At 56.2% G+C, this 21,652-nt stretch overlaps 1 protein-coding gene across 1 annotated transcript in view; it reads right to left on the bottom strand.

Annotated features, from left to right (window-relative positions):
- Positions 1 to 600: 600 nt before the first annotated feature.
- The window catches only part of FER1L5 (fer-1 like family member 5), a 53,613-nt gene continuing 32,561 nt past the window's right edge, over positions 601 to 21,652 (bottom strand). Inside the window, exons 20-53 of the mRNA XM_046661981.1 lie at positions 19,692 to 19,816; positions 18,742 to 18,842; positions 17,851 to 18,028; positions 17,618 to 17,773; positions 16,306 to 16,437; positions 14,902 to 15,065; positions 14,467 to 14,581; positions 13,479 to 13,581; positions 12,716 to 12,879; positions 12,452 to 12,625; positions 12,048 to 12,192; positions 11,845 to 11,922; positions 10,548 to 10,729; positions 10,155 to 10,343; positions 9,771 to 9,860; positions 8,537 to 8,683; positions 8,294 to 8,456; positions 8,118 to 8,143; positions 7,399 to 7,449; positions 7,158 to 7,262; positions 6,687 to 6,806; positions 5,988 to 6,149; positions 5,661 to 5,752; positions 5,061 to 5,231; positions 4,704 to 4,852; positions 4,339 to 4,478; positions 3,083 to 3,171; positions 2,730 to 2,825; positions 2,419 to 2,560; positions 2,120 to 2,219; positions 1,851 to 2,044; positions 1,562 to 1,671; positions 1,129 to 1,276; positions 601 to 1,016 (exon numbers count right to left, since the gene is read on the bottom strand). Of these exons, the coding sequence (XP_046517937.1) occupies positions 795 to 1,016; positions 1,129 to 1,276; positions 1,562 to 1,671; positions 1,851 to 2,044; positions 2,120 to 2,219; positions 2,419 to 2,560; positions 2,730 to 2,825; positions 3,083 to 3,171; positions 4,339 to 4,478; positions 4,704 to 4,852; positions 5,061 to 5,231; positions 5,661 to 5,752; positions 5,988 to 6,149; positions 6,687 to 6,806; positions 7,158 to 7,262; positions 7,399 to 7,449; positions 8,118 to 8,143; positions 8,294 to 8,456; positions 8,537 to 8,683; positions 9,771 to 9,860; positions 10,155 to 10,343; positions 10,548 to 10,729; positions 11,845 to 11,922; positions 12,048 to 12,192; positions 12,452 to 12,625; positions 12,716 to 12,879; positions 13,479 to 13,581; positions 14,467 to 14,581; positions 14,902 to 15,065; positions 16,306 to 16,437; positions 17,618 to 17,773; positions 17,851 to 18,028; positions 18,742 to 18,842; positions 19,692 to 19,816 (4,523 nt within the window). The 3' untranslated portion in view covers positions 601 to 794. The remainder of the gene's footprint in view (positions 1,017 to 1,128; positions 1,277 to 1,561; positions 1,672 to 1,850; positions 2,045 to 2,119; positions 2,220 to 2,418; positions 2,561 to 2,729; positions 2,826 to 3,082; positions 3,172 to 4,338; positions 4,479 to 4,703; positions 4,853 to 5,060; positions 5,232 to 5,660; positions 5,753 to 5,987; positions 6,150 to 6,686; positions 6,807 to 7,157; positions 7,263 to 7,398; positions 7,450 to 8,117; positions 8,144 to 8,293; positions 8,457 to 8,536; positions 8,684 to 9,770; positions 9,861 to 10,154; positions 10,344 to 10,547; positions 10,730 to 11,844; positions 11,923 to 12,047; positions 12,193 to 12,451; positions 12,626 to 12,715; positions 12,880 to 13,478; positions 13,582 to 14,466; positions 14,582 to 14,901; positions 15,066 to 16,305; positions 16,438 to 17,617; positions 17,774 to 17,850; positions 18,029 to 18,741; positions 18,843 to 19,691; positions 19,817 to 21,652) is intronic.

Consider the following 21,652-nt stretch of genomic DNA (forward strand, 5'->3'; position numbering starts at 1 on the left):
CAGGTGCTGCAGGAGGAGGGGATCTCATCATGGGGGAGGGAGTGTATGAGAGAGAGAGAACTTGTGGGTTTTGTATGATTCCAGCTCAGGAGCTCCTTGAGGCTTTTTAAAGAGGTGGGGAAGACAGAAGTGCGGTTCCAGTTTCCACTCCACTTGGGGCTCACCTTAGAGAAATGTGTGGTGCAAGGAAACTGGCTGACCTTGCATGATGTGTCCTGCCCTAGCTCTTGTTTTCTGTTGTAGAAACAAATGTTTCCCATCATGAATGGGGCCGAATATTGTTCTGGATACTGTAATCGCAGGTGTGCCCTAGAGGAGGGAGATGCCTGATCCATGGCATGGCTCTTTTGTGTGTGCACACTAGCAGGGAGAGAAGTGGCCTCGGCAAGCTGCTTACCCCACGTAACCCATTTCTTTCCTCATAGTCACCCTTTCCCTCTGTTTTCCTCTGACTTCAGAGTCTTTTAGAGTAGAAGAGACCCTGAAAACTAGAGGGTGTATAAAGATGACATTGTTCTCTGTCCTTGTGAGTCTTGTTTGAAAGGCTGGCGTTTTCAGCCTTTCATATTGTCTTTAACCCCCCACATTACAAGATGGCTCTCTGTTACAAAACTTGTTTATTTCTGTGGAAAATTACAACTCTGCCCTTCTTGTTGGAAGTGGTTTCTGAACACGATAGCCAGAATATCCCTAGCCCCTTGCACATGTCCTAGAGGAGAGAAACAAGAAATTGGTAGGAAGCCCAAGGGTAGGGCTGGTGGTGGTCAGGAGAAATCCAGGCAAACGTGAGTGAATCAGTCCTGTGGGACTGGAAGTTCTGGAAAAATATCTTGCAGGTGATTCATGGGTCCCTGGAGGAGTTTCAACTCATTCATAGGCTTTATGTTCGGATGCTGGGTGGTGAGGATGGAAGAGTTGGCATTGCTGGTGTTTGATGAACTGATGATATTGGCGTATATTTTAATGGGAGCATTCAGCCGAAGTTCAGGTTTGATCCAGCTCATGGCCAAATAGTTCTAGAGATAACAGGCAACAGTTAGCCTGAGGTAGCAACCTGAAGACTCTCTCTTCAGAGTCATCCCAAGAGCAACCAGTGCCTTTTTCCCTGTCCCCAATGGTGTCACTCACCGGAGCTGAATAGATAAAGTTGAACAGCAGAAGCCCTATAATCACTATCATTAAGAAGATTATCATTTTGAAGCGGTAGCGTTTCCAGAAAATATGGAAGATATTTTGAAGAGGTGACCGAAACCATAAGAACCACTTTTCGTTGCGTCTGTCCATGAGCAGAGGAAATGTCAAAGAATGGAGGGCAGAGGGAATTTTCAGGTCAAGTAATCCAGAGCAAAGAGCTTTCTTTTTGAAAAGCAACTTCTCTTTACCCCCGCCCCAAGTTCTCTGCTGACTGTAACTGAGCATTGAGCTGGGGTGGTGGGAAGTCATTTTCTCTCCCCACTTAGAGGCCCACTGGTCACCACCCCATGCAAACTACTGGGCCCAGCAGCTCGGCTTGGTGAACAGGGGAGAAAGATTTGGTGCCTTTGCCCCACAGGACCCTTACAGGGGAGGATGAAGTGTAGGGTATTGGTTGGGTTCTGACTGGCCTCGTCCTGCTGGCCTGATTAAGGCTTCCTTCTCGGACAGAATCTCCAGAGTCATCTTCACTTTACCCTAGAAACACCGTAGGTGGTGGGAGGCTGCATTCAGATAGCAGGAGCAAGAATAGTTTTAAGGCCTCTTCCCAGGATCCAGAAAGGAAAAGAGATTTAGCTAAAACTCCCAGAAGTCTGTTAGAGCCAAGTTATGTGGCATAGCAGTCCTATGCAATAGACACCTTCCCCAGCTCCTACCGACAAGCGCCATTTGCCACCATCGAGGACTTGGCAAGGCCACCAGCCGGTTACAGTCTTCTTCTTAAAAAGGGAGAAGCGCTTGTGTTGGAGGAGGTAGGGCCACTTGGGGTCAGCATCCATCATCCTGATGGAGCATAGATTGGCGTGCCGAGCTGGGAAGGGCATGTCAGACAAATCCAGCTCCAGGACCCCTGAGCCCAGAGAAATGCCATTAGCACCAACGAACTCCCTGCCTTCTGGTCCCAGGCCTCATGCCAGGAACTTACCCAGAAAGTCATCACTGGTGAAGATGTCATTGTCCCAGACCTGGATGATGAGCCGTGCTGGGAACTTCATCACTGTGGGGTCCAGGCTCCATATGTAGTCCTGGAGGAATGGCAGAAGAGCATATTACTGGCCTGCCTCCTTTGAGATTTTCCTTGGCCACCTCAGTAGCCCACTACCCAGCAGTGATGGACTGTCAAGAAAGAGGATTTCTGCCTGAGGCCACATTCTAAGTGTTCTAGTGCAACTTACAGGTTTCCAAAGGGAGAGGAGGAGCATGCCTCGCTCCCAGGCCTGTTACCTTCTGGCTCAGGACGCACACGTGCTCTGCCATCAGGTAGTCCAAGGTGAAGATGAACCGCCAGTTGAAGTTGCCCTCCCCAGTCACGGAGTAGTAGTGGATATCTGTCTTCTGCACGTCCTTCTCTAGCCCGAATAACCACCTGGGGCCAAAGTCCTTTCACCTGAGGTTCATGTTTGTATTGTCCCCATCCCCGAGCTGGCATAGGTGGAAGTGGAGAGATGTCACCCCAGGATTAGAAGGACCCACAGGAATGACAGAACTGGGGAACTCTGAGGGAACTTGACTGGAGCCCTGTTCTTCTTCCTCACCCTTTGACATAGATGTCGCTCAGGTTTTCGGGACTGAAAGTGCTGTCCTTCAGGTCCACCTGGGCAGTTTTCCAGATGATGCAGCGCAGCTCATACCTGCAGCCACTGTGCTCTGAGGCTCTGCTGAGGATAGCTCCCCAGCCACAGCCTTGGTGAGGGGAGAGAGCCTGGGAGGCTGCCCTCCGTGCCCACGCAAGTCATCCTGCATTTGAGGGAATTCTAGGGAGGGAAGCTCCCGACACTCCCAGAGAGGCAAGTTATCACTGCCACTCAGCATGTGAGCGCATGGTGCTCTGCACCTTGGGAAGGCTGCGCCACGAACTGCAGTGAGTGGGAAATGGATTGTCACTCACCGTTTAGGTGTCCTGGGCTTGATGTCGACTGGGGGGCCAGGAGGCCCAAGCTCCGTGGGGAAGATGTCCACCCACATTTGCACCTTTCCCTAGAGTAGAGATGGACTAGCTAGCTGGGCTCTGCTAGCCTCTGTTCTCAGCATGCTGGCCTGGGGAGCCCTGTCCCAGGTTCTGAGGTCTATTGAGGCTGTATTCCCAATGCTGGGGGTGAAGTATAGAGGTATTTGTGAGGTGGAATGGACTTCAGACAGGACATCAGCAACCACCCACCAGCTTCCTCGTTTTTCTTTTTTTGGCTGGGAGAACATTGCAGTAAGCTTGGGTAGTGTAGGATGGCCATGGTGCTGGGATATCACTCGTGACTGGGGTCTGGAGGGTTAATGCCATTTAGCAGGTCATGCTAGACAGCCTTTCTGGATGGGGCTCCAGAATGGGACTGGGGTTTCATTTATTAATCAGCTTAGTGGCCCGTGAGTCAGAGTAAACTGGATGATCAGTCCACATTTCCAGGTCACTTTTATGTTATGTAACCACAGCCTAAGGATATGAAGCTATCCACAAAGCACAGAGATCTAAGAAAGAAGGGATGAAAATGGTGAGAAAAAGGGAGGAAAAAGTAAAAGGGTAGAACTACCAACATTGGAAGATAAATATATTCTTTCAAACTTTCTGACCTAATTTTATTCTTTTGAAGTTGACCCCATTTGAGAAAACAGCTTTAATGAGAATGGTTTTTTAAAAGCTCAGCAGAGAACTTTGTATCTAGAATGTGGTATCAGTTTGAGAAATTTGGAGAATGAGATGAGCCATTCTGGTGGCTGGAAGGTAGATGATAATTAGGGTGCCTGTGGGGATTTTCATTCCTCTTGTTTGGGTTCCTTGCCATGGAGAAAGCAGCCTGCAATTAACAGCCATGCCAGGATTGTAATGTCTGCAGGTCTGACCCCAGGTGTGGCCTCCCCACCTGCCCTGAAGAGAGGCTAAGGCAGTGTTGGCATTGGCTGGGAGGGCGCCTTAGCACTTGCTACAGCTGACGCATGGCTTCCATTTCTGGTAGCTGACTTTTCCAGCTCTGAATTTCTCCATTCTGCATGCCCTCACTGGAACTTCTTGCTGATTAACATGTGCAGAACATGCTGGTCTTCTGTGCATATACATCTGTGAATCCTTGGCCTCCCCTTCTCCTCTCATCATGCGCCATTGTCCTGCATGGATGGACGCCCCTATCTCCTGATCCAGCCCCTCCAGCCTCATACCTGGTCGATGCCTGGCTGGCTGTCAGTGTACAGTGTGCGGGTCTCCACGTGCTCAGGTACTAGCCCCTGGGTGTGCAGGAGGTACAGTGCAAGGCGTTCTTTCTTAGGTCCCAAATAATGAGCAGTAGGGGGCTTGGGCTCTGGATTGGAGGGGGATGGAAGGAGGGGATCACAAGGTCATCAGCCTTCCCCTCTCCCATGTAGGCCCTCCACCTTCCCCGCCCCCAGCTGGGACAGTGGATATGGTCACCCTCTACAGGAGAAAAAGAGAAGGGGGTTGTCCTCTGGCAGCTCTGCCATGCTGGAGCCTCCCTGGTTTCAGAGGCCTGGCTCCATGCTTTCTGGCAGTGTGCTTTGCTTCTCACCAAAGCTTTGCAGTTTGAATTTTTTCCCATTGTAAAAAACCGAGTCATCCTTAGTGTTGAACAGCGGTGGAGGCAGTCCTTTCCGCTTGGCATGGCGTTCCAAGAGGAAGCTTGGGGGCATCTGATCCCGCCACCTGAAGGGCCCTGACCTGTGGGGACATGTGAGAGGGAAAGGGAGGAAGGTTTGGGTCCGGGAGAACACTCTGCTTGGAGCTGCAGGATGACCAGTGGTGGGAGCATGGGTGGAGACGGGTTCAGGCCCTGGTTCCCTGACCCAGGAGGCAAGCCTCCTCGAGGGAGCTGTGGGCTCAGTCCTCCCCGCTCCCCTACTCCTTCGCCCTGGTTCAGGCCTCTCACGGGCAGTATGATTTGGAGAGCCCACAACAAGCCCCAAAGCCAGACAGGAGTCGGTTTTCAAGGTCGATGATTGTGGCTCCAATCTTATCATCAGGTGAAAGTAGGTCAAAGTCATATAGCTGGATCTCCAGGTCCTTCTCCAGGGGGATGGTGCAGCTTAGTTCAAACATCCTAGGGGTGAGGGTGCAGACTGCAGAAACCGTGGACTGTGTTATCTACGTGCCTCCCTCTCCAGCATCTTGGCCCCCTGGGCCCGTGCTCCATCCCCTTGTTTGGTCATGGTGAATATGGAGAGCAGAGCCTGGGATGGCTGTTGTTTGCCAATAGCCATCCCCTAGTTATGGCTGGAAATAACTGTTGATGGGATGTGGGTGTGGGACTCTGAGCTCCCTTCCCAGGCAAAGCATGTGAGAGGGAGGGTAGAACTGGAGTGCCCATTCTTTCATCTTCTGTCTGTTGTCCACCTAGAGTGTGTAAGCCCCTATGCCAGGGACTGGAGGCTGGAAAGGAATGCACGGGTTCTTTGCTTTCTGGAGCTTACTGCCAGCACCGTGCAGATGGGAGTGGAGAAGTGGGCCTGGGTGAGTTGGGGCAGCTCACGTGCCAAAGATGGGATCCAAGGTGTTGGGCTGGTACTTGTCTCGGTTGCCACACGTTGTCTTTCCCAGTTTTAGGATCACATAAGGGTCACACTGGGGGTCAGACGTAAGTGAGGGAAGGACAGGAAATGGAGAGTCAATTCAGGTTTGTCAGGGAGTGGGGAGTGGGGAGCCCCTTGCACCAGATGGAGCCTGTGGGGAGTTGGCAGTCGGCGTCAGCAGACTGAGGGAGCTCCAGGACACTGGGGTATAGGACAAGGTGTGGGAGGTCCCTGGGCTGGGTGGGGCCCGGGAAGGTGAGCACTGCGGGTTTGGGGCTGCTCGTTACCAGGCCATTAAGGTCTTGGGGCTGCAGGTTGATGGCTCGCACCACGTACACTCGCACCAAGCACTGCTGAGGGAAGTCCTCCTTCTGAGGCCAAACCATGAACTGGCGGGGGGGCTTGGGCGCTTCTGGATTCTCAGGAAAGGGGTAGACACGGAAAAGGCCCTGTGTGTGTTGGGGAAAGAAGGTGTTGACAGCCTAGTCTGGCAGTGCTGGCCTGGCTCTGAGAGCCTCCAGGAGGTACCCCTGGCCCCAGTTCAGGGAGAGTGAGTTGTGTCGATGCTGCAGGGGCGGAACGCAGAAGGATGGGTGGAGGAGGTGCAGCAGAGATGCTCAACAGGAGCTCCCATGTTTAGGAGGGGTGTTGGGCATTAGACAAGTGCCCAGTTTCTGCTGATGTGAACTCTCATTCCACCCCATCTGTCCTCAGGCTTGTGCTTGTTCTCGAAGGCTTTCAGGCCTGGGGAGGCCAGCATAGGCCAGAGCTGGGGGTGAGTGGGCCTCGCCCTCTCCTGTGTAAGAGGAGGTCACCCTGAATCCCTGTGTAGGTCGATCTCTGCTCCTCCACTCCCAAAACTGGTTCTCAAGCCATCCCTACCCCATCCTCACAATGAGCATATGGAGCCAGGGCTTTTAGTAGAGTCTTCTGGGGACGGAGGGGCACAAGGAGACAGGGGCAGCTAAGCTGGGATAGACACGCACCTTGAACTCCCCCACCACAGGGCTGTCCAACTTGGGCTGTTCCTGGTAGAGTTTGAAGGTCTGGCAGAAGTCCTGCAGGCCTTGGAATTCTGGCACAGCCTCCAGCTCACAGTCATACACCTGCAGGAGGGTGCGTGGGGCCCAGGGTTATGGGGAGAGTAGGCCTGGGCTTGACCAGAGGGGGAACATTCCTGGGATCAGGGGATTGAGAGACCACCAGCTCCCAGGTCTTGCCCCAACGCATCTGCCCAGTCAGCAGCCCCAGGGTGAGCACTGTCTGCTGCAGACGGGGCGGCCCTGGTTCCCACAAGCGCGCTGCTGGTGGAGGTGTGGCCTGGAGTCTTGCAGAGACAATAAGGAAACTCCTCCACTTGGTGGTTCCCAGAGGAATCAGGGCTGGGTCTGCTGGCCTCTCCCAGCAGATTTTATTCCATCTCTCTCAGCAATCTCCCCTCCTAGGGGCCTCCAAACCTTCAGGGTATGGTAGTCTTTGTACTTGTACTTGAGGGGCTGCTGAAGATCGCCTGTGGCCCAGAACAGCTTGCTCCACCAATCCACTTCATGCTCGTATTCATCCTGGCAGGGAAGAGGGTCATTCTGGCCCTCGGGGGGAAAAGACACACTGGCCTTTCTCTGCCCAGGGTCATGCTGCTCCCACCTCCCTGAGCTGCCTGGAGTTGTTCCTTGTTCCCTGGGGCTGAGCCTATATCACCTCAGCTTTGCTGGACTTGAACCAGAACTTTCCATAGAGGTAACCTAGGAGCTGAAAAATGAGAGCAGTGAGCAGGGTGAGGCCTGGCGGCCTGCAGCCCACTCATGTCTCCGACTCGGAGAAGAGTGGGGGTCGAGGCGGGCCTGCTTCCCTGGCCCCTGCCCTTCACATAGGCCTTTTAGTTCAGGAATCTTGAGATGTAGGATTTGGGGCAAGAAGGAGGGCAAGCACAGCTCTTAGTTCTCATTGCCCACAGCTTCAGACTGAACTCTGGAAGGCTCAGAAGTGCAGAAGCTCAAGCCCCACTCTCCAGGCCTACTGAATCAGGATTGGCTTTTGCTCAAGGTGTCCCGAGGATTCCTCTCCATTCAAGTGTGACAAGTGCTGTTCTAGAGCAGTAGTTTGAACCTTGCAAAGATCAGAATCACCTAGGGAGGGTGGGGGGGGGGGGGGCCTTAAAAAATGCTGATGCCTGGGTCCTACCCCCAGCAGTTCTGAAGGAATTGGTTAGAGGTCTGGCTATCTGGATTTTTTAAACTCTTGGGCAGTTCTAGTGTGCAGTCCAGTTGAGAATCACTGCTTTAGAGTTCCCGTGTTCAGTTAGGGCTCACACCGGGACACATATCAGAGCTATGTTTAATCTACACCCCTCCTCAGGGACAAGCGTTGTTCCCTGTGAATTGTGTCGAGAAAGGTGGGACCTCGTGCCCTTTACTCACCTCCTGGTACTTCTTCACAGTCAGAACTGTGTGGAGAAAGTGTAATCATGAGTCTCAAGAGAAGGGAGGAGGGTGAGGAGGAGGGTTGCCAACCCCACAGGCAGTGAGGGCCCCGGGTACTCCCCGTGCCAGCCTGTTGGTGAGGCCTGGGGAAGGGCAAGGAGGAGGGGCCGTACTTGGACGTCGTGGAGGCATGTAGTCCTCAGCCCAGGGGTCACAGAAGTAGGGCTGTAGGGAGTCGATGCTGGCCTGACCCACCACAGTCTGCTGGCCGAAGTCCCAGTTGTCCACCACCTTCAACATGAGGGGCAGTGCGTAGGCCTCCTCTGTAGGCATGAACTGCAGCCCCAAGGAGAGGCCGGAGGGTGAGGCTTCCCGGGAGGAGAGGGCCGCCCAGCCCTTGCCCGAGGCCTTCTTACCAGCGTGAGGAAGAGGACGGACTCAGTGAAGTTGGGGTTGGTCTGGAAGCCCTTGATGGGTTCTGTCTGCAGGGACTCTTCCCAGCATTCCACCAGGAGCTGGGGCGCACGCACCTGCTTCATGTTCCGAAGGCCCCAGACCAGGATCTGCCAGAACAGAGAAGGGGCGAGGGGCAGGCAGTTCCTGCGTCACGGGGTCCTGGCCAGAGAGAGGGGGCTGTCCTGGGAGGGATGGTGCATCCGGGAGCACACAGGGCCAGGGCATGTGGCTGGGTGAAGTCAGAGTCTGAAGACTCCCCCAGGTCACCTGTCCTGTGGGATCAGTGTTTGTCCTCAGGGCCTGGCTGCTGTCCTCGCTCCTCCATGAGGGAGGTGCCCTCCGGTCCCTGTAACTGTAGCCTTCACTGACCTCCAGTGCCCCTTAGGTATGGCCCTTCCTCACTGGCTGTCTTATTTGGCCTCTAATCGGTTCTCAGGAGTGAGTTACTGAGGCTGGCTGCCTTGGAGGCACACAGAGTAGGGAATGCCTCAGATTTCTCAGGCATCCCTTAGGCCATCTAGCTCATTGCTGACTTGTATCCCATAGATCTCCATGGCCATTCAGTGACCCAGTACCCTATGACCTTGCTCTAACTGACAGACACTGGGCACCCCAGGAAGTGTCCACGTCCTTACTCATGAGGGCCTCCTCAGGGGCCCAGAGCAGGCGTCCCTGATCTTGGGAAAGCCTCCAGTGCCAGGACCACCTGCCCATCTTTTGCTCTTTGGCAGGTTTGTGGCAGGGCACAAAGATTCCAACATGGGGACCTCCATGCTACGGTCAAAAGATAGATGAAAAACAGCCCGGCATTTGGAGTCAGGCAGGGCTGAGCCCAAATCCTGGCTCTGCCACTTAGCCCCTGAGTCACTGTGCATGGAATACATCGTCTCTCAGAGCCTCCATTTCTTTCTCTGAAAAGTAGTCCCCGCTGCAGAGGGGCAGCGTGAAGCCCTTGTCGCCTACCTACTGCAGAGATGCGCGTTAAAGTAATTTACAACGTTCTCTCAGAGCTTCTGCTCTTCCTTTCTCTCCCGTCTCCCTCCAGCTCTCAGAGAGTATCTCCTTAGGGTCCAAGCTTTGGGTCAGGCGGTCAGGAAGGCCCAAGGAGGATCAGCAGAGAGAGCTCCATGGTGCTCGCCTGCCCTGGCTGCTGCCTGCACCCTGCCGGCCCTCCCTGCCCCACACCATCTTCACCTCAATAGCCATTTTCTTTAGCGTGGGTTCAATGCTCTTGGGGAGTGTGTAGACCCCATTCTTCCAGGGAACGCTTAAGATTGGCATCCTCTCTCTGAGACTCTGAAGGGATGAAGTGGGAGAGCAGAGAGCATGAGGCCCCATTGGGCCAGTCCTACTGTCCCCTACCCCCAACTCAAGCAGGTCCCTAAGGGGGCTCAACTGAGGAGGCCCCAGAGCCCCAGGGGCAGAAGCTGATGGGGGATTTAGGGGTGAGGTTGGGCAGGCCCACATCACCAAGCCCAGTGTTCTTGTTCCCAGGCCCCAGGCTTTTCCTGAGGAGGTGGAGTTGGGGACCGCTGGCTATAGGAACGTGGGATAGGGTGGGAGCACTGAACACCACACTCCCAGCCAGCCCTTCTCTCCCGATACCTCAGTCTCGAGGATCAGCTCACAGGATGCCAAGATCTCACCCTCTTCATTCCCCAACTCTTTCACAAGGGGATGCCACCTCATGGGGGGCAGGATCCGGTTTTTTACATCCAGCCAGACCACCGGGGACCACATGGTCCGTCCCCACAAGCTCTCCTTGCCCTGGAGTGGGGGGGAAGTTCACAAAACAGGGAGGCCAAGCTGGCAGGGTTCTGGCTCCTCCCCTGGGATTCTGACAGCTTCAGGATAAGGGCTGACGTCTGTCTACATGATGCACTCTGCGAATCAGGCCCCACTAGAGCACTTTCTGTATATTCTCCTCTAGAGTGAAAGCCCTGCAATGCTGCCCAGCCCAGCTTGCCTTACCTGGGAGCTCCGCTGCCACAGTTCCAACATAACGAGTGGTGGGCTCTCTTTGGTGTCCTGGGGGTTTTCATACAGAAAGAGGTGCTGGAAGATGAGTGTCTGTGCCCATGTGGGAGCTGCAGAGCTCCTAAGGGTTTGGGTGCACTGGCTGTGGTTCAAGAAGATGAGCCGAATGAAGGGCCCTGGAGGGTGGAAGGAGAGGAGAGAGTCATGCCTTTGAACTGTCAAGTGAGGCTCTCTTCATCTCTGGCTGCTGCCGCCACTGGGCCAGGGAGGCCCATGGTGGGCAGCCACAGCCACTGCCAGCTGCCCAGAAGGCTACCTCAGTGTAAGCCGCAGAGCAAATGGGCATTTAACCAGTGGCCAAGGATCATTTGGTTCTATCCATGTCTATTTTACACTACCATGGTCGAGGCCCGGGTGTTACAGAGATAGAGGGCCTGGTGGCTCCTCTGAAGGAGTTCTGCGGACCAGGCTACATGTGGCTGTCTTTCCACAGCATCAGAGAGTGGCCTTGGCATCAGGGAACATCATGTGTCTGTCTCAGTATGGGTGCTGATGCCCAATGGACACAGCTTTCAGTAGACACCCGCTGCCCTGGCTTCCAGCAACCTGGTTCCTTACAAAAAATGTGACTAACAGGACAGGGCAGGAGCGTGCATGTGACTCACCTGAAGCCTTTGGCAGGTCCTCCTCTGCACAGGGCCAGAAATCGCTACCCCTCCTCCCCACCCCTCACCTTCTGTCTAACACAAGGAACAAGTGGTTCCCAATGTGTCACCCTCTCTCTTGTCTTCATGTCTCCTCAGTACTCTGCCAGAAAACTCCTCTTCCCTCTTCAAGGCCCAGCTAAGTGGTCCCCTAGGGGAGAAGCCTCCCCAACTCCCCCATCTTGATTCCACAGCACTGGGGACACATCTCAAGAGCAGCCCTGCCTTATATTCCTTGTTTTTGTGTCTTTTCCCCAAACCAGGGCCATGAGCTGCTGGGGAGTGGTCTGCAAGCTTGTCACCCATTTGCTTGCCACATTTTTTTTTTGGAAGATTGGCCCTGAGCTAACATCTGTGCCCATCTTCCTCTATTTTATATGTGGGATGCCTGCCACAGCATGGCTTGATAAGTGGTGCATAGGTCTGCACCCAGGATCTGAACTGGTGAACCCTGGGCTGCCGAAGCGGAGCGTGCGAATGTAACTGCTATGCCACTGGGCCGGCCCCTGCCACATTCTTCATATTGCCGGGTGGCCACATCATGGGGCCCCTGGGCAGCTGGGGGAGAAGGGGTCCCTGCCACCTACCCTGGAAGGAATGGATCTGGTTGGACATCAGGTTCCGGGCCTGGTAGATGTAGCAGAAAAGCTGGTAGTAGTGGGGCTCTGGGTAAGAGAGAAGTCACGTCTGTCACCTGCCCCCAGGATTCCCTCCCTCGCCCTCCCACCTCCTTGCCCTCAGAGACGGGGCCTCTGGGGCCACCCAAGCAGACTCTCAATTAAGTGCTCACTGTCAAAGATGCAGTAGATGAAGGGGAGGTTGGGTAGCTGGATGTCCTCTGGGGCAGGCCTCCAGGCGTCCCCGAGCCTTTTGCTCAGACTCCGTGATGGCGCCCTGTCCACTTCTTTCTCAGTCTGCTCTTTCAGATCCATAGCCTGTGCCCCAGACAGTCTCCCCTGAGGCTGTTGGGGGCTTTTCCAGTCTCCTCTAGCCCAGGCCCAGGTCACCCTTCTCCCCTTATGGGCTCCACCCTCCAAAGCCTGAGGATGTGGATCTGGGACCCAGACTCCCCCACTCCCTGGAAGTCCATGCCCCAACCTGGGGCATCTCCGGCTGGCTGCCACCCCCAGGGTGGGCCCTGGCTCTGGGAGGTAGGGTTACAGGGAGGAGTCACCTAGCCCACTGAGGCTTTACCAAGGATCCCTCCAGACAGAATATGGGTGCAATGCCCTTGTCCTTGTCGGGGGCCAGCCTGCGGTGCCAGCAGCGGCGGCGGAACTGGCTCTGGGGCTGAGGGTTCAGGTGGAACTTGGAGCCAAAGGTGCCATATTCCCAGCCCTGCTCCTTCTCATCCAGGCTAGGGTGGTGCTGCAGGGGGAGAGCAGAGTCACCCGTCTGCCACACACATGGTGGACCCTGTCTGTGGCCCCACCAGGTCCCGGCAGGCGGCCCCCTCACCAGCTGCAGGAAGGATAGGGTCTCCTGCTCGTGGCTCAGCTCCCCGTGGTTCCGGTAGCGCACGCGTGCCCAGCGCCGCCGGCGGTGCGAATAGTAGGTCTTCTCCACCGAGTTCCAGACCCGGGGCAGGCCCGATGGCTGGATCCCCACTCCGTACTCCCAACCTGCAGGGGCAGGACCACGGCCAGGGGTTGCCCAGGTGCCCACAGGCTGCGAGGCTTGGACAGGCCTGAGAGATGGGCCCCAGAAGAGCACGCTAAAGAGGCAGTGCTTTCCCTCATGTCCAGGTCTCTCTGGCCCTGGAAGGTGCCAGAGAGGAACCTTCCTTCCACAAAGGAAGGTGTGGTCGCACTGGGTCACCTGGGAGGCCTGGGCCCAACTGCCCATCGTATAAATGAAGAAGGTGAGGCTCAAAGATGTCCTGTGACCTGCACAATGTCACACAGCCCATAAGTAGCAGAGTCTGCATCTTGAACCCAGGTCTTCAGACTTCCACCCCATTGTTCCTCCCTGGAGCTACCTTAAGTGAACCCAGGCTCCATGACCAGGTTCAAGTGCTCGGGAGGCACTTATAACCTGCCTGTCTCAAAACGGAGGCCCACATCTGCAGAAAGGGTGGAGGCCCTACTCTCTGGAGGCTGGGGAATCCCCAGGAATTCAGGCCCATCCCACCCGAGAGCTCAGCTGCATTCAGGCTGTGGGAAGTCTCGGACCTTGGCAGCCCCAGGCCCTCCTGGCCTCCGCCCATGACCAGAGGACTGACCCTCATTGTCCACTGCGTGGTTCAGCTCCACAGTCCAGTTCTTCTTAATGTACCAGCCTTGGGGGCACTTCATACTCTCCCGGGCCTCCATGGCGTGCCCATCCTGTGGGTGGACAGAGGGGCCGGGCTGAAGGGCAGCTGAGCTGCGAGGCCACTGTCACTCACTCTGCCCACACGATTACTCGCCTACTGTGGACACAGTGGCCCCCCGCCCTTCTGGAGCAGACAGCACTCGCTACGTCTGATGCCACCTGCATATTCACCTAATATGTTTTTACTGACTTGCCTTTTTGAACTGTAAACAAACGTATTTTTAAAAGGAAACTTTATATAACCACTATCAATGGGAAATCAGGGTCACTCACCATAAATAGGGAATAACCACACTATCAACTGTGAAAGCACAAGTGTGACTGAGTCTCGGCTAGATGCTCCTGCCCTGGCCCAGGCCACCCTGTCCTTGTGGAGGGAGAGCAGTGTGTGTGGGAGAGGGGCGAGACCCACGCTGTCCAGCGCAGCGGCCACCAGCCTCCTGGGGCTACTTAGATGTAAGTTAATTAAAATGAAACAAAATTCAAAGTTCAGGTCCTCCTCTCACAAGGGCCACATTTCAAGTCCTCAATAGCTGCACGTGGACAGCGTGGATATAGAATGTTTCCATCATCACAGAAGGTTCTACTGGCCGGTGCTGGCTTAGACTAGCCCCAAACAGATTCCGTCCTCCAGGGTGCACACAACCTTTGAAAGAGGCCTGGGAAGGAAACACTGCCCCGCTTTGTCGTTCCTTATGGTCCTATTTGAGGTCTCCCTACGCGCCATCTTGGGGTACAAACCCTATCAGTGCTCATGAGGGGTCCCCTGCAGCATGTGGGGGCAGGGCTCAGATGGTCCAGTGCTCTTTCCACTTGGACAACCCCGCCTCCAAGGCACCCACCTGCTTGCGCTGCTTGCCCCCCACATCCCCTGCGCAGCTCTGGCCTCTGCTCACCATGTCCGTGTTGGGGACAGCCGCTGGCACCCAGGCCCCCATGGTGTTGCGGTACTGGTTCTCGTACACCTCCTCCAGCACCTGGCTCTTGTTGATGTCTGTGTCCAGGAGGAGTCTGGGGGCAGCGAGACCCCAGGTTCCCAGCACACCTCCCCGAACTTACAGGACCCCGGGGTCCTCCTCTGCTGAGTGCTCCCTTTCCTGGCAGCCCCACCAGCTCTGTGCCAGGCTGGGCAGCAGGGCCTGGCGTGCAGGGCAGGGTGGTAGGCAGGGCCCTCTGTCTTGTGCACCCACCCCCAGGGACCAGGCTAGAGAGGCCGTGTGCCCACCTCTCTGGGCTGCTGCTAACCAGCCCTCCCAGGGGAGAAGAAGTGTCAAGTCCAGTGCTGCGTGTCCAGGGGCACACAGGCTCCAGGCCCTACCCCCCAGCCTTACCTTCTCTGGGGCTCCACTCTCCACTGCCCCTGCCAGTGCCATCCGTGGGGCGCCTTGAAATCCTCCTTGGGGAGGGCCTTGCGCCCCATGACGTCCGAGAAGTTGGGGCAGCGGGACAGCCCCTGCTGCCCCCACTGGTCTTTATTCTTCGCCTGGTTCTCGTACTGGGGGAGGGGAAGCCATCAGTGCTTGCCACCTCCCCAGCACACACTGGGACATTGGCCTTTCCCTGGGCCCCCAACTCTGGGCTGCAGGCACCTCCTAGAAGTGTGGTCATCAGGCAAGAAAGGGCCCTGTGGCCCCTGCCCTTGGGCCAGGAGCTTGTGTCATCACTTATCAGGAGGCATCCGTTTCCCCCCAGCTGTCTGTCAGCGCAGGCAGGCTGCATTCATCAGCTAAGGGCTTTACATGAACTATCCCCTATGATCCTCACATGCCCATTTCACAGGTGAGGAGAATGAGGCTCAGAGGTCACCCCTACCCAGGTTGCTCAGCTACCGAGGGGTGGAGTCGGGTGGATGCCCGTGTTAGGGCCTGGCAATGTCTGCGATGTGACCTGTTGCCCTGTGTCACTGCTGACCCTGAGGAGCCCAGTCCTGCTCTACCACTTGCCACATCTTTGCTGCCTCTGAGCCTTTGCTTCCAGCTTCCCCTGCTGAGCATGCAGTCCCTGCTCCCTGCCCCTCATCCTGAATCCCCAGTCCCTCTCAGCATCTCCAAGCCCCGCGTGAGGGCTGGTTACTCACGTTATGATACACGCAACTTAGGAACCATAAAGATACGTTTGAACTCAGTAAATTACAAAGCCCGAAACTCAAACTTATTTCTCTTCTGCTCTCAGGGGCTTCTCCTGAGCCATGTCCTCCCCGGGCAGCAAAGGTCATCTCCCGTCCTCTGATTCTAGAGAGGTCCCTAGCTGGCTGCTCACCCACCCGCTGGGTTTGTGGTTCTGTGGGAAGATGCCCCATTTCCTGATCCTCTGACTCTCCTAGGCCTCCCCCTCCCTGAGACCACCAGACTGGCCTGATGGACCCAGTTGGGGTCTGCAGGGGTCCCAGGCTGCCATGTTGGTGACGGACAAGGCCTCCCTGAAACTTGGAGCCTTGCTCACCTCCTATGGCCTGAGCCAACTGGGAGAAATTCCCAATCAACCTCCACCAGGGAGAGAGGGACCAGCCCTGGGGGACCACTCAGCTGCCCCTTTTGTCACCACATGCCTGTGGCTTGTCAACAAGGGAACCGATCTGGCAGCCTGGTGAGGTTGGGGCAAGGTTGTGGCATCTGCGACCTCTCTTATCAGACGCCCTTTCACAATTCTCAGACTGCCAGGAACGCTTTTCTCCACCTTCGGTGCTAGGCCCCTGCAGCTTCGCCCTCCCTCCTGCCCCGCCCGCCCCCGCTCACCGTCTCCGCATACACGACCACTTCGCCCTGGCGGAGGAGCTGCAGATGCTTGCTGTCCATGACGTTGCCGAGCCACATGCAGACCCGGAGGTGAGCTGGGAGCGTGTCCTTGGGTCCTTCACCCTCTGGGTACTGAGTCAGAGGCAGGTTAACCTCACAGGGGTGCGGGTCCCCCCAGGGGCAGGGGTGTGGGTGAGGGAGGGGCACACACACTTGCAACTGGTCATACACAGCTGCCCCTTCACCCTGAGCCCCAGAGCAGGGGCCTCACCCTGAGCTGACTGCTGGGGCTGAAAAGCGAAGGATGCAGAGTTCCTACCTTCCAGAGTGGTTATACCTGGGACCCCATGCATGACTGAGAGGCTGGTGGTGGTTGTGGGGAGATGGGCAGTGCTGCCTAGGGAGCCTGGGGAGGCTCCACAGCAGAGGAGTGATGATGGTGACGTAGACAGTGAACTAGCGATCATTTGTCGTGTGCTTGCTCTGTGCCAGGAACTGTGCTAAGTGCTGAATGTGCAGTGCATACTGTGATCCCCCCAGACCACCACAAGGTGGGCATCATTATCACCAGGCCCATTTTACACAGGGGCATACTGAGGCCTGGGTACAGTCAGGAGCTGGCCTGGGGTCACACAAGCCAGTGATTTGTAGAGCCGGGATTCGAGTCTCAGTGGTTCTTGCAGGACGAGAAGGGCTCAGATGTACACGGGAGGGGCCTTCCGTGATGGTGGAAAGGGCAAAGGGCAGGCAGGTTTGGGGGCAGGGACGCCCAGAGTGTGGGGCCCAAGAGGGTTCATGCAGGGAGAGGTGGCTGGGGTCGGGCCAGGGAGGTCGAGCCTTCTTCAGAGGCAGTGGGGAGCCAGGGACATCTCCGAGAGGAAGGGAGTGTCCCCATCTGCCTCCCGAGAGGCAGGCTGGAAGCAGGGCTGGGCTGGTGGTCACTCAGCCTTATCTGATGTGATAGGCTGGTGCCCAAACCCTATAGGCATCAAGTATTTTGGACGGCACCCAATCGTGGTCCAGGGGAGAGATGACAGGGGACTAAACCAAGTGTGGCGTGAGGATGACAGAGGAGACCAATTTGAGGAAGATTTATGAGAGACATGGACTTAGTGTCAGCCACATGCTGGTGGTCACAGGCTCTGCCTTCCTCTGGAGACTGTTTAAACCCCATTTCACCTGGTAAAGGACCCCGGAGAGAGGAAGTGGACCTGCCCTCGGGGAGGCTCATGGGGGCTGCCCCGAGTTCAGGGCTTCTCCCTTGGGGTGTTTCTGGGCCCTCGCCAACCCTGAGGACTCCCCGCTTCCCCACCTGCAGGAGGAGGGTCTGTGTCTTCCCACAGAATCTGCCAGAGTACAGGGCCCCTGTTGGGGAGAACAGGATGCTGTGGGCGGGCACCTGTGCGTAGGCCACTCGCTGCTCCTTGGACATCAGCCAGATCATCACGTCCGGGAGGCTCACCTGGGGCTGCCGAGGCAGGAGAGCATCAGGCCTGCGTGGGCATCTCCAAGGCCTGCTCCCCCACCAGTGTGCCCAGTGCCCACCTCGGGGAGCACGGCATTGAGGCGGTACAGCCAGCCCTCCACGGTGGCCACCATGTCCCTGGGCTTGGCTTCCCTGGCCTTTTGGGCCAGTTCCTGCAGGAGGAGGCTGCGGAGCTGCCACCTCTTCCTGTCCAGGTCGGTGGCTTTGTGGTGATCGGTCATGCAGGGCAGAGGGCGCCTGTGGCCAGAACCGGGCAGCGGGGGTTGGGCCTCTGTCCCATCTCACCAGCTCCCGCCCTGCCTACACCAATGGGCCCTTCCTAGACTCGAGATCCTGCCCTGGCCCCTGCGGGCCTGGCCCGGGGAGCCTGTCCCACCCCTCCTCAGGAAGCCTGCTCACTGCAGGTCTGGCCCCTGGGATCTCGTCCATCCCTCTCCAATCCTAGCAGCCCCCACAGTGTGCCGGGCCTGTGCTCAAGGACCTTCTCATGGAGAGGGGGGTGTGTTGTGAGACACGGGCCAAACAAACCCTCGAGGGTAGGGGTGAGGATCCAAGTGGGGTGCGGGGCAGGGGGAGGCCTTGTAGCGAACCTTCCAGAACAGGGAGAATCCTGAAAAGGGCACTGTGGATAGGAGGAGCAGCAGGGGAAAGGGGGCGGGGCCGGGACCGGGACGGTGCACGGCTTGTCTGGATAACGGGGGAGGCTCGGTTTAGTAGAAGCATCAGGTGTGGGTGTGGGGACAGCAGAGACCGTGCTGGGTGAGGAGGTCAGGGCCATTTCCGGGGGGCCTGAATGGGAGAGAAGCAGCTCTGGTGTTTGGGTTTCAGGCCGGGGCCACGATCTGAGCAGACTCATATTTCCCGAGGAGGTCGGGGGCGGGGGGTGGGGTTGCCCTGGGTTCCTGGTCTGAACCTCTGAGCAGCCCCACTTGCAGCACGCCCACTCCTACTTGCAGTCCTCCACCAGCTCCCTCCGCAGTTTCTCCCAATGGGGGAGCAGAGCTGGGTCCCTCGGATTCCTCATGGACTTCAGGGTGTCCAGATTGGCTTTCTGTCCAGCAGGAGAGAAACGACGAGTGAGCACGGGGCTCACCTGGGACAGGCTGCAGGGCTGAGTGGCCCCAGCTGTTCTCAGCAAGGACCTTTGAGGAGGAACCTGGGATGTCAGTTCAGAGCTGTCGCATGCCCTTGCAAGGCTAGGATCCCCACGATCCAATAGAAGAAATGAGTGGAAGGAAGGAGCCAGGATGGGGCAGGACTGTGAAGGAGTACAGAGTCCTAACCCTGGGCTTCTCTGCTGTAGGTGCGAGAAAGCCATGTCTGAGGTGGAGGCGCCAGGTGGCTCTCCTGCCTAAAACTGTTCAGTAGTTTCCTTCCTTGACAGACACCTAAGACCTTTTGTGATCTGACCCCTCCCAGCTTCTTTAGCCTTATTTCCACAACACCTCCATGCCCCTGCCCGCCCGAACTTCACATCACCATGGCTTTGCACATTATTCCCTTCTCTGCACTCCCAGCATGCCCCCAGCAAACTCCTCATTCTTTAAGACTCTGCCCAATGTCACCTCCTTTTCAAATACCTCCTCTGAGCATCCTCTCTTCATCTCCCCTCCCCCACCCCAATCTCTCCATCCGGTAGCTCTCGGGACCTGTATCTCTACTGCAGCCCTGGTTGACTGCATAGTAACTATGGGCATGTCCGACTCCCAGATGGTGAGGAGGGGCTGTGTCTGTGCACCTTCGTGTCTTCAGTGCCTAGCACTGGGTCTGGCACTCCCATCTCAATTGGTGTGGGAAGCATGAGCGAGCTGAGTGACCGTCTCCTAGGACTGTGATTCACTTTCCCCCATCTCCCATCGACGATCCGGATCCTTCCATGCACCCCCCTTGCACCACTCACCAGGCGGTCCCGAGTGAAGTGGAGGAGGTTGAGGCAGTTCATGCGGACGCTGACGTCCTCCCAGTAGGAGGTCACGGCCACGACCGGCTTGGTGTTGTACCAGGGCACGTAATGGTAGATGTTCCCTGAGATACAGAGACACATGTGTGTGGGGGGGTCTGAGGGATTCTGGAAGGTCTCCCCTCACTCTGTCCCATCGGAGGACCTTCCCTGAGCTACTTCATTCCACAAGGATTTGATCTGCTAATAATCTTAACTGGACCCCTCCCACCAGAGGGTGGGCTGGGGGCCAGTTGAGAACTCATGCCCTTTGATGAACGTGGCCAGTCTTATGGAGCATCCATTGTGCTCAGGATGTCATGCAGCGTTTCAAAGTCCCCAGTTTACAGGTGGGAAAGTCCAGGCTAGTGGTGGGAAGCAGTTGCCTGGGGTGGCACAGCCAGGTAGTCATAACGCAGGCATCTAACTGCAGAGCCCCGGCCCTTAGCCTCAGGCGAGATGCCAAGGCCAGGGGCATGCCTCGAGGCAGGGCCTCCCTTCTGGGTGGTCTGCAAGGCCGAGGAGGAATGAGCCTGGATTCAGGAGGAGCCCCAGGGTTTGGTTGTGGTGGGCAGACGTCTACCGTAAGGGGCCTGCCAGTGCGGAGGAGTGGGGTCGGCAGGGCAAACACAGATAGACAGTGATGGGTATGGCAGGCTGGGTTCCCTGGCGATGTTCCTTACTGAAACGAGGGGGAAAGCTGGATGAAACATAAGGGACTTTTTTCTGAGAGCTATTGCTGAATTGACATAAAAGGAAGAAATCCACAGAAGCCAAAAATCAAGTAAAAGCAGAAAGTCTGCGAGGCAAGTGGAAGCAAAGCTGACTTTTGACCTCTGAATCTCTGGCAAATCTTGGAGAATTTGTGCTTCTTTTTGGCAACTGGTGGGACACAGAGGGTCAGGAGAAGAAAGCCTAGCGCTGATCCAGGTGGGCGGCCTACCAGGAGACCCGTGTGTTATAGGTTGAATTGTGTCCCCTCTAAAGCTATGTTGAAGTCCTAAGCCCCACTACCACAGAAGGTGACCTTATTTGGAAATAGGGTCATTGCAGCTGTAATTAGTGAAGAGAGGTTATACTGGAGTAAGGTGGACCGTTGACCCGATAGGACTGGTGTCCTTATAAGAAGAGGAGAGAGACACAGAGAGGTGACAGCCATGTGAGGACACAGAGATGGAGGGAGAACACCAGGTGAGGACGGAGGCAGGGATAGAGGCCCGTGTCTACAAGCCAAGGAACACCAGAGAGGGCAGGCAGCCACCAAAAGCTGGGAGAAAGGCAGGCAGCAGGTTCTCCCTCAGATCCATGAGGAGCCAAGCCTGCCCGCACCTTGACTGCAGACTTCCAGCCTCCTGAACTGTGAGGGAACTCACTTCTGTTGTTATAAGCTGCCCAGTTTCTGGTGCATTGTTATGACAGCCCCAGCAAACCAACACGCCACGAAAAGCTGGCGCTCCGAAAACAAACCCTCGGTCCCCGAGAAAGAATCCAGCGTACAGAAGACAGAGAGGAAACTTGCTAATCTCCAACGTGGATCTGGGTAGAGGGGGCGGGATATTTTCCTGAAAATTTGTCACCACAAGCGTGTGGCCTCAGGCAGGTTGCATTCTGCATTCATGCCCCCTGTGTGGTCTGGAGAAGACTTAGAGTGGTCTCTGGGTGGCAGGGCCCGAGGTAACTGGAGGAAGCAAAGGCAGATCCTCTCTGCAGCATGAAACTTTAGTCAAGTCCCAGAGGATTCCCGCCGATAAACTTGCAAGAAAACGAGCAGCTTAGAACCAACGCGCACACTCTGACCCAGCACTTCTGCTCCGTGGTATGCACCCAACACAAAGGTATACACGGCTTCATCAAAAGACTGTAGGAAAATGTTCATCGCAGCACCGTTTACAGTAGTTCAAAACAGGAAACCACTCAAATCT

The sequence above is a fragment of the Equus quagga genome, chromosome 5, assembly GCF_021613505.1.
Source record: "Equus quagga isolate Etosha38 chromosome 5, UCLA_HA_Equagga_1.0, whole genome shotgun sequence".
Taxonomy (NCBI): domain Eukaryota; kingdom Metazoa; phylum Chordata; class Mammalia; order Perissodactyla; family Equidae; genus Equus; species Equus quagga.